This window comes from Populus nigra, chromosome 5 (assembly GCF_951802175.1).
Source record: "Populus nigra chromosome 5, ddPopNigr1.1, whole genome shotgun sequence".
NCBI classification, from domain to species: Eukaryota; Viridiplantae; Streptophyta; class Magnoliopsida; order Malpighiales; family Salicaceae; genus Populus; species Populus nigra.
In genome coordinates, this window is record NC_084856.1 from 21,237,096 (window position 1) to 21,252,518 (window position 15,423).

General features: G+C 33.8%; 3 protein-coding genes and 1 long non-coding RNA gene across 4 annotated transcripts; 1 reads left to right on the forward strand and 3 right to left on the reverse strand.

The window, feature by feature from the left end:
- Window positions 1-1,620: 1,620 nt before the first annotated feature.
- LOC133693556 (probable protein S-acyltransferase 17) lies at window positions 1,621-6,198 on the reverse strand. The gene is made up of 10 exons (XM_062114790.1): window positions 5,866-6,198; window positions 5,686-5,779; window positions 4,941-5,035; window positions 4,676-4,843; window positions 4,512-4,584; window positions 4,352-4,404; window positions 3,374-3,465; window positions 3,205-3,257; window positions 3,003-3,128; window positions 1,621-2,181 (listed from the first exon to the last, which is right to left on the reverse strand). Exons 1-10 carry the CDS (start codon window positions 6,012-6,014, stop codon window positions 1,903-1,905), a joined length of 1,182 nt encoding a protein of 393 aa, XP_061970774.1. The 5' UTR covers window positions 6,015-6,198; the 3' UTR covers window positions 1,621-1,902.
- A 436-nt stretch (window positions 6,199-6,634) lies between these two features.
- Window positions 6,635-7,388, forward strand: LOC133695097 (uncharacterized). The gene is made up of 2 exons (XR_009842363.1): window positions 6,635-7,012; window positions 7,123-7,388. It is a non-coding gene; the product is annotated as an uncharacterized LOC133695097 (long non-coding RNA).
- Window positions 7,389-8,300: 912 nt separating this feature from the next.
- On the reverse strand, window positions 8,301-9,311 carry LOC133695094 (histone H2AX). Its single transcript, XM_062116902.1, has 2 exons — window positions 9,105-9,311; window positions 8,301-8,691 (listed from the first exon to the last, which is right to left on the reverse strand). Exons 1-2 carry the CDS (start codon window positions 9,309-9,311, stop codon window positions 8,470-8,472), a joined length of 429 nt encoding a protein of 142 aa, XP_061972886.1. The 3' UTR covers window positions 8,301-8,469.
- Window positions 9,312-10,671: 1,360 nt separating this feature from the next.
- Window positions 10,672-11,460, reverse strand: LOC133695095 (histone H2AX-like). The gene is made up of 2 exons (XM_062116903.1): window positions 11,188-11,460; window positions 10,672-11,105 (listed from the first exon to the last, which is right to left on the reverse strand). The coding sequence occupies exons 1-2, from the start codon at window positions 11,392-11,394 to the stop codon at window positions 10,884-10,886; spliced, it is 429 nt and encodes a 142-aa protein (XP_061972887.1). The 5' UTR covers window positions 11,395-11,460; the 3' UTR covers window positions 10,672-10,883.
- Window positions 11,461-15,423: the final 3,963 nt, after the last annotated feature.

Below are 15,423 nucleotides of genomic sequence, written 5' to 3' on the forward strand. Positions count from 1 at the left end.
TTTTTCAAGATTTAGAAAATCTAAATAAAAATAATTGTAGAAAGTGTCTCCCTTCAAATAGTATTTGGAAGACCAAAATAATTGCAGCATAGACAGGTGGGTCTCTTTTTGAATCATATGTAATTGTTGTCTAAAATTTCGTCCAATGAGATCTTGTGATGGAAATGGATTATAGCAGAGAAAACAAAAAAGAGGAAAGGCTGTGTTCCCATGTATGTTCTGAATCAAATACCTCCAATTTTTCACAGGGATACATACTTTCTTTCAAATGTGTCGGTGGCTTCCTGAATAGAATTTCTTGAGCTCTGACTTATCTAAACTCTAAATCCCTTCATGGATGTCCTCACTTCTCTGTACAGAGTTCATGTTTTCACAGGGAAACAAACTGAAGTCCTCAGCTTCCCCAATTCACTTGGCAGTTGGAATTTCTTCAACCCTCCAATTATAGCAGTGTCTTCCAGAACACAATATTGTTTTAGCTGAATACTCCATTCAAGCAAAAAAAAAAAACAGAAATGGAGATGCAGGGGATCGAACCCTTTGTATCTTAAATGGAAGCTTCATGATTTTTATACCAATTTGCATTTATAATTTTCAATCCTTTGTATCTATTTTTATTAAAGGTTTCAGGTGATATTTTTCATGATCAATTTACATTAAGTAAAGCATATAGGCTATGAAAAAAAAAAAACAAAATATTTTACATTTATCGAACAAGTTTAGTTTAATCAAGGTAATCTTAAAAAAGAAAAAAAAACTCCACAAATTATTTTTTATTTGTGTTAGAAAAAGTTATAAATATGTAGATTTCTTATATATAAATATAAATCGAGTTAATTACAACTTAGTCTTTGTAGTTTATCACAATAAATTAATTAGACCTTATAGTATAGCATGAGAAATTATTAAATAGCCCTTCGATCGATGTTGACCACGCCTAATTTAGTAGTGTTTTATTCAAAAAATGGTTTTCTATGCTCATCATTTCTTTTTATTCTATCTGCCTTTTTTTAATTCTTAAAATAAAAAACTCAAAATAAATTGGAAAAGAAAGTGAGATGGACGAGAAGAATCAAGTTATAAATTTATTTAAGAACATAAGGATTAAATATATAGTTTCTGAAACTAAGATGAGTACTGATTAGTTAGTTTTACAAAACTGGATTGACTAAAATATAATTAACCCTTTATAAGTTATGGTATGGCCTTCACCTTCATACTCGAATAAGTCGATTATTTTTACTCATTTCCACATTTCTCTTCATAAAAGCAAAGGTCCCTCCATATCTATTTTCATTCAGATAAACGAAGGCGAACCTGCATAAAAACGAATGCAGTTATCATCCTTAATCAAACCCTTGTATGGGTGTGGAAGCTGCATCTATAATGTCTGATCTATTCTACAAGAGTTGATCTTCTCTGTCCACGAAAAATCACATAGCCTATAATAAATGCAATGCACGGAGATTTTGAAAAGATTTATATGATCACTGCTACAGTAATGCAAAAGGCAAGGTACAAATCAAGTTTTCTCACAGGCAATGAGTGTATGTGTTCTGATGGCCATTAAGGCTCTCTAGTGTTATGTGTTGCATGTATTTCACTACTTGGCACGCTGGATGCAAGAAACTATATATGCCCTCTTCATTTTCAAGTAAAATTTTCTAATGCTGTTCTTACTAAATGAGTTGTAGATCTATAGTTACACCAATCTGTCCATTACGAGTCACCAGATGCAACTGCGCAATGGAGCACTCCAACAATCCTTGGGTCAATAGCAATGAACAGTTTGATGTGGTGATCCAGACATTCCCACAGCGCTTGATCCCCTTTGAGGCCATGACCAACCATGTGCGAGTGGGAGAAACAATACAGCTGAGTTAACGCCTAATTGGAGATGTCTCAGGAAGGCTTTGATTTCGTTTGCGAAAATGATGGTCTCGTTGATAGCGGGAAAATGACCTCAAACATGTTGTGAAAGAACCCCTTGTCATACTTGTTTTCCTTGGCTACCACCTGAGAATCTTCGAGGGGCGATCTCCGGAAAAAGGATTTACATTTGCTCTCTGGACGCTTTCCTTCACTGCTCATCCCACTGATGCTTGCTTTAAGTGCTGCAGCGCTAACCCTTGCTTCATTTAGCTTCCTTTGCCAGCTTATGTAGTCTTCCCACTTGAAGGTCTGTAATTCCAGCAAAAAGCAATGACCACAAGTTTCAGGATTACAGTATTAACCTAGTAGATGAGATTCCAATACTGAGAGCACCGGTTAATCCAAAAAATTGTGCGCGCATGGAGAGATAGAGGGTGGCTATGGTTGTCTATAAATACCACAAGGGAATTTAAACAACATAATCAACTGGTTGGAGTCATCATATTTAGAGTTGAACAGAAGCTCATTAAAATCTAGAGATTATAGGAGAAATTACTTGGAAAATTAGTTTAAAAAACTCCCCCCAATATCTATTAAAGTAATAGCCAAGGTTCTTGCAATTTTCAACATCCTTACTTGATTTTAGCACTTCTAAACCCCCCAGCCCTTTCTCCCAATGCTACCTATCCCTCTTATAACACCAGCCAAAAAAATCAATAAATCTTCTGATTTCAGAAGTTTCTATGTTAATTGCTACCCTTATGGAAAACTCATGGTTGGACAAAACATTAGGAAGCTTGAAGAGGAGAAGTGCAACTTCCATAGAAATTTTCTGAATTATGTGGTATTCCATACACCAAGCCAAGAAATTTATATCTGTATTTGTTTTCATGGCTTGACACAGTTAACTTTTCCCTATTTTGCCCATCAGTTAAAGCTTCTGCAATGGAGTCAAAAAGTTACAAAAAAGGCTTCTCCTATGATGTCAATTACTGGCCAAATTCTGCCTCATCCTATATCCGAGAGAAATGGAAAAAAACACATTTAAAAGAGCATCGACATCCAGCCTAATCATATATGAAATGAAAACAACAAAACTATATGAAAGAGTACATGTAAATGAACTAGACCTCGTTTGTTGTAGTGTTTGTGAGACAAAGGTTGGCATGGTACCCAAAAAATCCAGCCAACAATAGAGAAACTATGACAAGAAACACCATCAGAAGTAATTGAGTGTTGTATGAGCTCAACAGCCACTGTGAACACCAGAAAACCATTAATGAAAGCAAGAAGAGTATAGCAGCAAATGAAATAAGGAATTCATGACACAACCTGTGCAACATGCGGAGCTAAACTACGGAATGAATTTCCAACGCCATAATAAACTGTTAAAAACAAAAAGAAATGCCACAATTACACTCGTAAGAAATGAACCATAAATTAGACCTAACTGCATCTTAATATTTTTTTTCTGATTGTCAGTAACTGCAAGTGACTGTACCTGTTAGAATATATACAACTCTTAATTCTTTCAATCGCCCAGCAATAATCAATGCAAGTGCAATTGCTCCATATATACATAGAAGGCAATGCCTGCAAAACCACAGCAAAGTATTCAATAGAAGCAAGACCAATAATAACAAGGAATAAATATAAAACCAAGAAGCAGATCAGATAGCCCCATGTAATGAATGCCAGATAACATTGCAACTAAATTATAAGAGAGAACAGTGCTCAAGCAGTGATCAAATTAGGTTTTCACCACAAAAAATCTAAGCAAGAGTTTGAAGTTTCAACATCATTTCATGAAATTCATTAATAAAAAATCACAAAAATTAAAGTAACATACATTTCTACAGGTATGCTGGCAAAAGAACCTGGAAGTGCACCTGTGTCTGTTACAGATTCTAGCGAAGAAACAAAGAAACCAGTGACCACTAACCAATTGCAGGAAACCTCTAAAATTAAGTTTGACGATTTGAGTTGTCAAAAAAAAATTAAGAACAAGTTCAATCGTCGCAAACAGATACCACAAGTTAACAAACAGATATTATAGATTCTCCACCTATCGGCTACAGCTTCAGGTCACCAATGAAAGGTTTTATTTTTCTTAATTTTTTTCAGTTTCAGGAACACAACTAAGATGGTATATTGATAGTTTCTCATTTCTGTTACTGTATTACAAACTTTTGGTGGTGTTACCAAACAACCCCTAAATTTCAGTTTCATAAAATTCAGTGTTGCATAGAATATTTGTATTTTCCAAATAATAGGCCTTGCAGAGTATCCCCCTTCTGTTCACTGATGGAGACTGCAAGGTGAAAGTCTAAGCAAAATTCAAAGATCAAAACTTTTTTCTTATGGACATCTATTAGATAACAGCTGTAAAAATCAGTTTGTGGTCTTTATCTTCCAAGAAAGCATCACCACCCACATTTGGATTATGAATATTGCATGCCAGTAATCCTATGGAACTCACCAAAAAAGAAAAGCCAAGAAGTATCGGGTATTTCTCTCCCCTATACAATTATTCTGCAATAACGAACAACTTTAGTCATATGGTCTATACAGAGAATGAGCAGTTATAAAGAGTCAAAAAACAATAACAGAGCCAAATAATAAACTAATAAGGTACAAACCATCCAACCACAATGATGGTCAAACCGGGCAACACACCGATTACATATGCTGCAGTGCTTGGACCTAGCTGGTCTGCATCAAAAGCATAATTCCTGTTCTTAATATTCTTAATAAATAAAAAGAAAAAACTTACAGGAATTCCAAAAAAAATCAAAGAACTCACTTTGGGATTTTACAAGTAGAACACTCTTTCTCTGTATATATGATATTGTCATAGGGATATGCCAAGAGATATTCTGAAACATTCCCAGCCTTGACAGTTCCAGGATCAGAAAAGCTAGTCAATAAAAAGAGTACAATTCCAATACCAACTGCCAGCAAGCTTGTGTATCTGCAAGAGCATAGAATATTCAATCAAGTTTAGAATGCAATCATGCTAAAGGGATTGTTCTGCAGCATAAGAGTAACAACCATGACTCTGTACATACTTGTGAACTTCACCTAAGTAATATCCAGGAATATAGCGAAAGGATGACTTCACAATATAATAATAAGTTGCTCCAATTATTGCCAAGTATATAACCTGAAATAAAACAAAATAAAATAAAAACATAAAAATCTAAGTGTAATCTAAACTCTTTCAGAACAAGTAATCTCAATATACATCAATTAGCACGATAAGGTACATTTTTCTTCAGTAGCATAAAAAACGAAAAATAAACAGAAAATCACCAATCTTTCAAAAACATTCACAATGTATAAACTGTAAACCATTCATGAAAAGATTCATTTCATATCGTTCCGCATTATTTCTCTTTCTCCAACCCGTTAGTTAAGACACTTAAAAACTATTGCGTGAATAAAAATCTTCCTAGTTTTTCTAATAGAAACATCAAATTTGGCATTGTTTTTTCTTCTCTCATTTCCATACTCCCCAGTTTTTCACCTGCTTTTGTTGCATCTCAATTCTCATCCACAAACATTATCATTCATATCTAGCACTCTTGAATCCACACACAACCTGATCATTCTTTAATGCTTAGTTTCCGTTTTTGTTATTAAATCAAAACACCTATTAAACTACTGTGCTAAAACAAGGAATTTATTCACTTCAACGCATGGAAAACATTGATGAAGAAATTTCTTCTAGACAAAAATAAAAACCACTAAATTAACTCAAAAAAAACACAATATAGAGAAGAAATAAAAAAATGTGGGTTTTGACAGAATTGCCTGCAAAACAGGATTAGGCCGATCACAGCAACAGCGTTCAATAGAGAGCACCAAACTCCTCGCCTTATCACCAAACACAAACCCAACAAACCTCCTGCAGCAAAATCAAAACCCAAAAATCAACAACGCAACGAATCAAGATCAAACAGAGAGAGAGTGTTTGCGTGAAGTGGGGTGTACAGGAAGTAATCGTAAGCGCCGAAAGTGATGAAGTGATGAAGGCGTTCAATTGGGGTGCCTTGGAAGATTGGCCATTGACCACAGAGGAAGGAGATTATGACTGTTAAAGTGACTAATCCGTGACATATTAGCAGCCAATTCAACGCCATTGTTGAGAGAGAGGAGAGATTTTCTTGGAGGATTTTTCAAGTTTCTTGAATGTTGACTTTTTCTAAATTTCAGAGAGCAGAGCAGATGGTGAAAACGCAGAGTTTTGGGTAAAAGAAGGAAAAAGTTAACCCTGAATAGTTAAAGAAGTAATCAATGATAGGATTACACTGAAATCTTTAAGTTGCAGATGTGGCAGTTTTTAACTGGCTTGAATTTATTGGGATCCCGTAATATCACATGATTATAAAATATAGAATTATTAGTTCAGGGTTTGATTTGATCCAGAGCTTGGATCAAAGATTTGTTGGGTGATTACCTTTCATAAATAAAAAAATTATTTTAATAAAAAAATAAATTAAATTAATTGAGTCACAATTAAATTTAGTTGAATAAATTAGATTTAGTGGGATAGAACTGATTTAATCAGATTAACCTTCAAACTAACTTGAAATAAAATTTAATTTTTTCATATTAATTTGAAATAAAACATAATTAAAGTTAGGCTTTGAATATATAGAATAATGCGTTGATCCGATAAGTTAGATCATATTTTAATAAGTACTAATTATTAAAATAAAAGTTATATAACTAATAAAATTCAACTAATTTTTTAGGATAATAATTTCATCCATACCCGATGAATATAAACCACAACATGGAGTCAGTCTTATCTATGAAATCCAGCACCATGCAAGTTACAGGAGATGACAAAGTTTGTGTAAAGAATTGTTGAAGGGATTGAATTTCCAGGAACCAACAGTGGCTGTATCCCAGCTGCAACAATTATACTATCGTCTATTATGCCGATGCAAGATCCTATAGAAGTTCGCATTGTCATGGCCTCTGCGAGTTTTGCTCTGGCTCCTTCATGGCGGCGCAGAACTAGGATGGTGTTCAGTACAGACCATCCGATTTGAGAATCTGCTTTTTTGAGTGAAGCCTAACCCCTTGAGCAGCAAATCCAACAGTTCAATGAGCAAAAGCGAAGGCTCGACAGGTAAAGTGAATACTTGCGTGTTACTGAAATGGTTGGGCTGTGAAGCAAACTTTGAAGAGGGATGGGCTACACTAACACTTTGTCTATTTTCTTGCATCGTCATCTTGAAGCTAGATCAAGACTTGTAAAGGCTACGACACAGAAGCAATCAGCTGGCTTCTGTATTGATGCAACTGAGAAAGCCATAGATGAAAAGGAAATTTAGGTAAGATGCCTCGACTCTATTAACCATGCATTTGCATTTTACCAAAATGTTTCTTCCACCTTCTAGGATGCAATTCTCTTACCAAGAGAAGGGCATTGCATGATTAGCTTTGATCTTGCTTGATTATAATGACAGACAATGCAATGTATCTGGTATCATTGTAAAGTATAATCTTCTAGTTCTCACTGACTAGTGGGGTGGACGAATTGAACCCTAGCCTAGCATCAAAAGGAACGGCCTAGCCTGGTATCGTTGTAATTTGGGGTGATCATTCTGCCAAGGAATTCAGCAGGATACTGAAATGTGGTATAATACTTGAAAATCATGGACGATTTTCGACTTAGCAAGGTCTTCGAATCCCCGATTCTGTGCAAACAAGGCTCGCACGGAACAGCTCTCAGAGGCATGGTTCATTGAGGTGCAGACTTTGGATTGCTAAGAATTGATTATTGTATGGCAGCAATATGCAATCCATTGATTTGCTTATTCAAAGAAAATCTGAGACAGTAAGAAACAAACTTTGCTTCAGAACAAGTCTCAGTCCATCTCCATTCCCCTCAATGTGATTGTTTGATGGGATGTTGGGCCTGACGAAAGAGTAAAACTCCCTGGCTATTGTAAGACATTTTCATTGAACTTACAGTAACCAATTCCAACATCCCTGATTCAGAGCATCTCCATATCCCAGTGCTGATGGGAGGTGCTTGAGTTCATCTGTTGATCAAAAACACCATCAACCATTTGACAAGGGCAAAGAGCCACCTTAGCAAACCTGGGTCAAAAAGAAACATTTTTTCTCATTGACAAGCACCTGCCACCATCAATTCCGAAACAAAAGATACAACTTACCAACCATTAAAGCAACACATCATCGAACAAAATCCCAGCAGAATCATTACTTCCCACTTATTATAGCAACAGCTAATCCTTCCATTTCTTCAACAAGCAAAAGAGCACCCATCTGTATCCTATTACCAGAACAAACACCGTCACGGGCAACTTCATACCAGCAACCTTTAACGAATCAATCAACGGAGAACCAAAGCGTTTAAAGAAAAACAGAACAAAACAAGGGAACAGTGATTGATAAAAACTCCCATTAGATAAAGATTCCAAAAAGCCTCAGCTTTTATCAAAAACATACAGTGAAACTCCATGTAGCCAGTCCCGAAAAACCAAGAAATCAAAAAGACTATATTACACACTGTGGAAGCCCTAGAATTTTCAAAAAGACAAAGCTCTAAGCCTAGAACTAGAACTCTTGAGAAGCAGATCCAATGTCGCCTTTCCCTTTGCCAACCTTCTTAGGAAGAAGTGTCTGGTGAATGTTAGGCAAGACACCTCCATTTGCAATTGTAACTGACCCCAGTAGCTTGCTTAGCTCCTCATCGTTTCTCACAGCAAGCTGGATGTGCCTTGGCACTATACGATTCTTCTTGTTATCTCTCGCTGCGTTCCCTGCTAGCTCAAGCACCTGAACAAAATCAATCACTCATGTCAGTAAGTATAGTTTAAACAAAAAAATCAAAATCATCTAATAAACAATGAACAACAGCTGACACTATTTTCAGAGAACAACATCGAAAATTTGTTAACATTAAGAAAAAATCCCAAAAAATTAGCAAATCAAGTAATTAATTACCAATTAATAACACAAAACTATTGCACGTCATAAACACCAAATAAAACCCAAAAAAAAACATTATTTTCAAGCAAAAACAGATCAACCAAACTCTTGCAAGAGGGTTTTGCTTTAAAGATCAAAAAATATTTGCTTTTGTAATATACAATCTGATAGCCAGAAAGAAAAAACCAAACACAAGAAAGTGACCAAAGCCCAGAAAACAGGACTCCAGAGAAGGCCAAAGGGTAAAAAAGAAAACGAACCTCGGCAGCGAGATACTCAAGGACAGCAGAAAGGTAGACGGGAGCTCCGGCTCCGACACGTTCAGCATATTTACCAGCCTTCAGGAACCTTGCAATTCTCCCGACTGGGAATTGCAACCCTGCTTTATGCGATCTTGACACCGACTTCGATGCCTTTGGTTTCCCTCTCCCTCCCTTGGTAGAAGCGCCTCCTTCTTTTGAACTCATTTTACACAAAGAGCTATAAAACCCTAACCCTGATTTTGGCTTTAGAGGGAGTTAAAGAAGGAAAATGAGAGAGGTGTTTGATTTTAGGGTGGATAGTGGGGGATTGATTATATAGGGAGAAGAGGTGTATTCTGATTGGTGGGTTAGGGTTTGCTGGGATCGATGACGTGGCTTAGGTTTCTTGTTTTCGCGGCGCGAAATGGAAATTTTTGTTTTGTCTTTTCGCGGTTTTGAATTGATTTTTCGAGATGCTTGAAAGGGAAGCCCATGGGCCTTTTGGACTCCAGAGATGTGAATGGATCCTGAGAAATGGAAGAGGTCTTCAGCTTGTTTGGTGGGAGGGCTGGTAAATTAACTGTATTATCTTGAAAAATCTTAGAAATTAAATTAATGTTAAATAAATTGAACAGTTTTTTTGAATTTGTTGAATGATTTTAGTTAGAAAATTTAAAATAAAATAAAAATCAATTCTTTCAAATTTTAGAAACTAACAAAAGTAAAGCTGCACGGAGTAAATCAAAACAAATCAAGAAAATTTATTATAAACAAGAAATTCATTAAATCAAAGTTAATAAAAAATAACCTAGTTAAAAGCTCAATAATTAAAATTAATTTGTTCATTTTAAACAAGCATAAAACCAATTTGAACAAATCGATCTAGTTTTTTATTGGTTTATTTCATATATATTTTACGATCTAAATTGAGTTATTTAAATCAAAATTCACATTTATCTAGCAAAACAAATAACAAATATAATATATTTAAATCCTCATGTTCTTCGTGATTTATTCTCAAATTGAAAGGACAAGACCAAAATCATAATCCTTCACTCCTTATTTGAATTGATTTTGCTGTTACCTTTATTTCATTATAAAATTCTCATCATATTTTTCTTTAATTTTTCAACTACGAAGAGTATTTCAACTAAAATTAATATCTTATTTTAATTTAAAAAATATTGATTTTTAAATTAATTTAAATAAAAAAAACCTCAAATATGATTGGAACCAATTTAATTAATATCTTATTTGGGTTCCTTCTAAATAAAAATCTCCCACCTCCATGATAATTTTGTAGGAGCTCATGCAATTTTCCAATCCTGATCCTCGCTAAAAAAAAGTCCAACAAGGAAGGAACATCAACTCCCAGAGAGTGTTTGGAAGTTTCATTTCATCCCTTTCCATCAATTTTTAACCTTACTAAATCCTCTCTCTCTCTCTCTCTCTCTCTATTTTCTTCCTTGGAAAAATAAGTAATTTAGCTAATGTGATGATTAAGGCCTTCCATCAATCAAAATCAAGAAAGATTAAATGATTAAGTAGTGCAAATAACGAATTGGAAGCAGAAAGGGCGCAATAATAAGCACCAAGATTTTCAATTTTCATTGGATTAGAAAGATTCAGCAACTTTTTCTACCCAATCTAGTAAAAAATCTAAACATATATGAACATTAAATTCAACTCAACCTCACAAGCTAACCCGATAATCTAACACCCAAGAACTTTTTTGAAGAAATTCTTTAAACCAGGTCTAACAAGCATGGTTTACACGGCCCATCCCGAATCAAAACCCTAGAAGTCCTGGGAAACAGATCCGATATCACCCTTCCCCTTGCCAACCTTCTTCGGAAGCAGAGTCTGGTGAATGTTAGGCAAAACTCCTCCGTTTGCAATTGTAACCGACCCCAACAGCTTCCCTAACTCCTCGTCGTTCCTCACTGCAAGCTGGATGTGCCTTGGCACGATCCGGTTCTTCTTGTTATCTCTTGCTGCGTTCCCAGCTAGCTCAAGAACCTGAAAAGAAAAGGCCAATGATCAAAACCCATGAATAACAACAAAATTTGACACCCAGTTAAAGAAATTGAAGAAATCGAACCTCGGCAGCGAGGTATTCGAGGACAGCAGAGAGGTAGACAGGAGACCCAGCACCAAGACGTTCAGCGTACTTTCCAGTTTTCAAGAACCTTGCCACCCTTCCCACTGGAAACTGTAACCCTGCCTTCTGGGACCTTGACACCGCCTTGGAGGCCTTGGCTCTTCCTCTACCTCCCTTTGTAGATGCTCTTCCTTCGTTTGAACTCATTTTCACGCAGGAAACAAAGAGAATTTCACGAATTGCTGGTTTTTTATGAGACAGGGAGATGGATTTGTGTGGCTTCGGGGTTTTGGTTATATAGGAAGCGGAAGTGTGATTTGATTGGTGGGTTTCGGTTTACGAGGATCGATGACGTGGCTGTGGTATTTTGATTTTCCGGCGGGAAATGGATTTTTTTTGGTTTTGCGCTTGAAAAATTTGAATTTTTTCTATGAGCTCATGTTTTTCAGACTAACTTAAAACAATTTGTATCAATTATATTTATTAAAAGGGCTTTGTTCTGCTTTTTTTAGTATTGATTTAATTCAGTGGGTTTAAATGGGGCTGATAAAATCTACGGATTAATAAAAACTCAATTTAATTAATTAAATTTTATCAAATTAATATTTAATTTTATTAAGTTAAAAACTTCACATCAAACTAAACTAGTTTCAAGTTAATACACCGAAGTGATTATGAGAATGCTTGGCAGTGTGGTAATGGTTACTTTTCAAATAATTTTTCGTGCTGAAATATATGCCAGTGATGTTTTTTTATTTTTTTAAAATTATTTTTGATATCAGCATATCAAAACTATCCAAAATATACAAACCATATTAAATTTTAACAAAAAAAAAATTAAAATTTTTTGAGAACGTTGTTTGCACCGCATTCCCAAACGCATTCTATATAAACTTAGTAACAGCAAGGATGAATTTGTGGTAGTGTGAAATTATAAGGCATGTTTGGAAGTGTAGTTATGATTTTTTTTAAAGTGTTCTTCGTGTTGAAATGCATCAAAAAAATGTTTTTTTATTTTTTAAAATTAACACATCAAAAGACCCAAAACATATAAAAAAATTAATTTTTAGTAAAAATAATTGAGTTTTTAAAAACACAGATTAGCCGCATTTTCAAACATGAACTATAATTCTGGCAATGATTTGGTGGAAATGTAGATAATTTAGAGATTAAATTGAGCATCTAAGCTAAAACTTCTTTTAATGTTTTTTTATGATTTGGTAGGATTCTTGCAAAAAACAAAAACTGACATGAGCTATAATGTAACGCAAATTAGTAGTTTGGTTAATATTTAATTTGATTTAATTAGAGATTTGATCTCACTTAAATTTTAATTTTTTTAATTTAATTAGTTGAATTAGATTAAATTTAATAGCTACGAGATGACATGTCCGCGCGCTGCCGCGGGCTTATAAAACAAATGTATTTGATAGTGTTATAATTGTGAATCAGCGCTAGATAAGTAATAGAAATTAAAGGTATGATGGAGCAAATATTTCATGATGAAAAAAAAAATCGACAAATATAATTTTAAAAAATAAAGAAATAAAATAGAAAAACAAAGTGGAAAAACATCATAGCAATCCATAGTATTTTAAAGAAAAAAATTACAAAGCAAAAATTTTAAAAGATAAAATCAACAAAAAAAAATTTTGAAAAAAAAATAAATGACAAAAAAGAAAAAATAAGAAAGTTGAAAAAAAAATTAAAAAAATATATTTTATTAGTTAACAATCACCTGTGTTTGTTTTCGGGATTGTTTCGGTCTCGGCTGGTATATATTCGGGCTAGGCAGCCCATTATTTCGGAACCTGAATGATTTCTTCTTGTACTGCGTACTCCATGGACTTGGTACATTAATCAAACTTGGATACGGTGGTTATTTCATTCCTAGCTATAAAAGCCCACCGAGAATATCCATCAGGACCATTAGTACCCTTCTTCCCGCATATTTCCAATCATTGCTGTGAAGACCATCTCGAGGCCTGACTAAACAAGGAGTTTGTGTCGTTGGGTTTTCGGTAGCATCACGGTTATTGGGTCGACCTGTAAATAGATTAATATTTTTATAAGAACAATATTATTTTATTTTTTTATAAAATATATTATTAATATTGATTAACAAGGTTTTAATCATATTTAATCGAATAATGATTAAAAACTTGATTAGGTCAATTAAAATTAAGTTTTATCTAGACAAGTTTCGTCTAGTCCAATTTCGCATCCTCTTCTCGTTTATTTTTATTTTTTATGTCATTGAGAAAAGAGGCTATTTACAACTAAGAATGTGTTCGTTACAACAAATTGTTATGAAGACCATCTCGAGACATAACTAAACAAAGAATTTGTGTCATTGGGTTTTCGGTAGCATCACGAGTTATTTGATCAACCTGTAAATAGATTAATATTTTTATAAGAATAATATTATTTTATTTTTTAAAAAAAATATATTGTTAATATTAATTAATAGGGTTTTAATCATATTTAATCGAATTAATTGAATCACTAAAAACTTCATCATATCAACTAAATTTTATCTAGATAAGTTTCGTCTAGTCCAACTTCACTTCCTCTTTTCATGTTTTTTATTTTGTTGTGTCATTGAGAAAAGAAGCTATTTACAACTAAGAATGTGTTCATTATTTGCATTTATGTGGGATAGGATCGATTTGTTTTATACGTGGAGATAAGAGGGTAGCAATAGTAAAACATGCCCCACAAATTTGGTTGCAGAGCATGAAGAAACTTGAGTGGTGGCCATGGCATCATTGTTCTAGTTTAAATGCACATTTCGTACGAATGGCCCGCCATAAGAACCTCAAAATCGCTGTTAATAACGCAATAAAGGAGTGTCATTGTGGGTGTTCTTTTAGCGAGAGCCTGAATACAAATCCGAGATGCATCTAATCTAAGAGAAACAACAATGAGAAATCGATCTTTAGTCTTTTCTTGGCTTCGATGGTAGCTTTTGTGGTCAAGGACGTGAAGAGAAGAAAACAAGAAATGCCTCTTTGGGAAAATTCAGGGGAAAAAAAAAGAGGTAAGATGGCCCAGTGTAAATTCTACAAGTGGGCCTTGCAAGTGGCTTTTATGGGCATACATAGTGTAATGAATGTTTGTCTTTACTTTTTAATCTATTTTTTAAAATGTTTTTTTTATCTAAAAATATATTAGATTGATTTTTTAAATTTTAATATGTTAATGTAAAAAATAAAAAATAATTTTTTAATATATTTTTAATTAATAGCACTTTTAAAAAGCATTATGTACCATAATATCAAACATTTAATTGTGGTTATTGTCACGACCTGAATCCCGATAAGTGGTACCAGCAAAACACTTCATTTACGCTAAACCTTAGAGCGAACATATCAAAAAAATAAGTTGTTTAAAAATACGTAGCATTTTATAATCTTTTAACATATTGTACTTTTCAAAACTAATGAAACCAAATGATAGTTCAAAACTTCTCATCAATAATTAAAACAAAAACAATAATTCATAATACTTATTACATTGTCAGGATCCAGACTTAATTAAAGTAGGGTAATAGTGCAGTATCTAAAACATCAAATCAAAATTAAAATGAAAGTCTTGCAAAACAAGTAAGGCATGTCGACTAAAATTGAAGAAGCAGGAACACTCAACAAAGTCCACCAGTTAACAGAAACTAAAAACAATAATAAATAGTACTTAGAAAATAAAGGAATAAATATAAAATATTTAAGAAATTAACTAGTTGTACTCGTCATATAATCAACACACATATCTACTTGTATTACATGCATATTAAATATTATTCCAGTCATCTGAAAAATACATAAATAAAATGAATATTACATGAAAAACCTGTAAATTATATTGAGGATCGCTAGAAGCACTTACAATGAATACATATGATATACTAAGAACCAACTTAAAACAAAACAAATAAAAGACTCCAATACATGAAATAAAACCAGGTATAATCTCTTAAGTTTAGGGACTAAAACAATAATTTTTCAAAATCAGAGATTAGGCACATAATTTTACCACAATTAGATAATCAAACTATAAATGTTATAAACACATGACCATGCTGAAATTTCACATCCTCAATTTTATCCATAATCTCGATTTACATTTCAGGGATCAAAATGTATTTTTTCTAAAGTCGAGGGACCAAATCATAAATATCTAAAATGGAGGGACTAAGCTGAAAAATACACAAATCAATTATCACACGGGGATTCATCA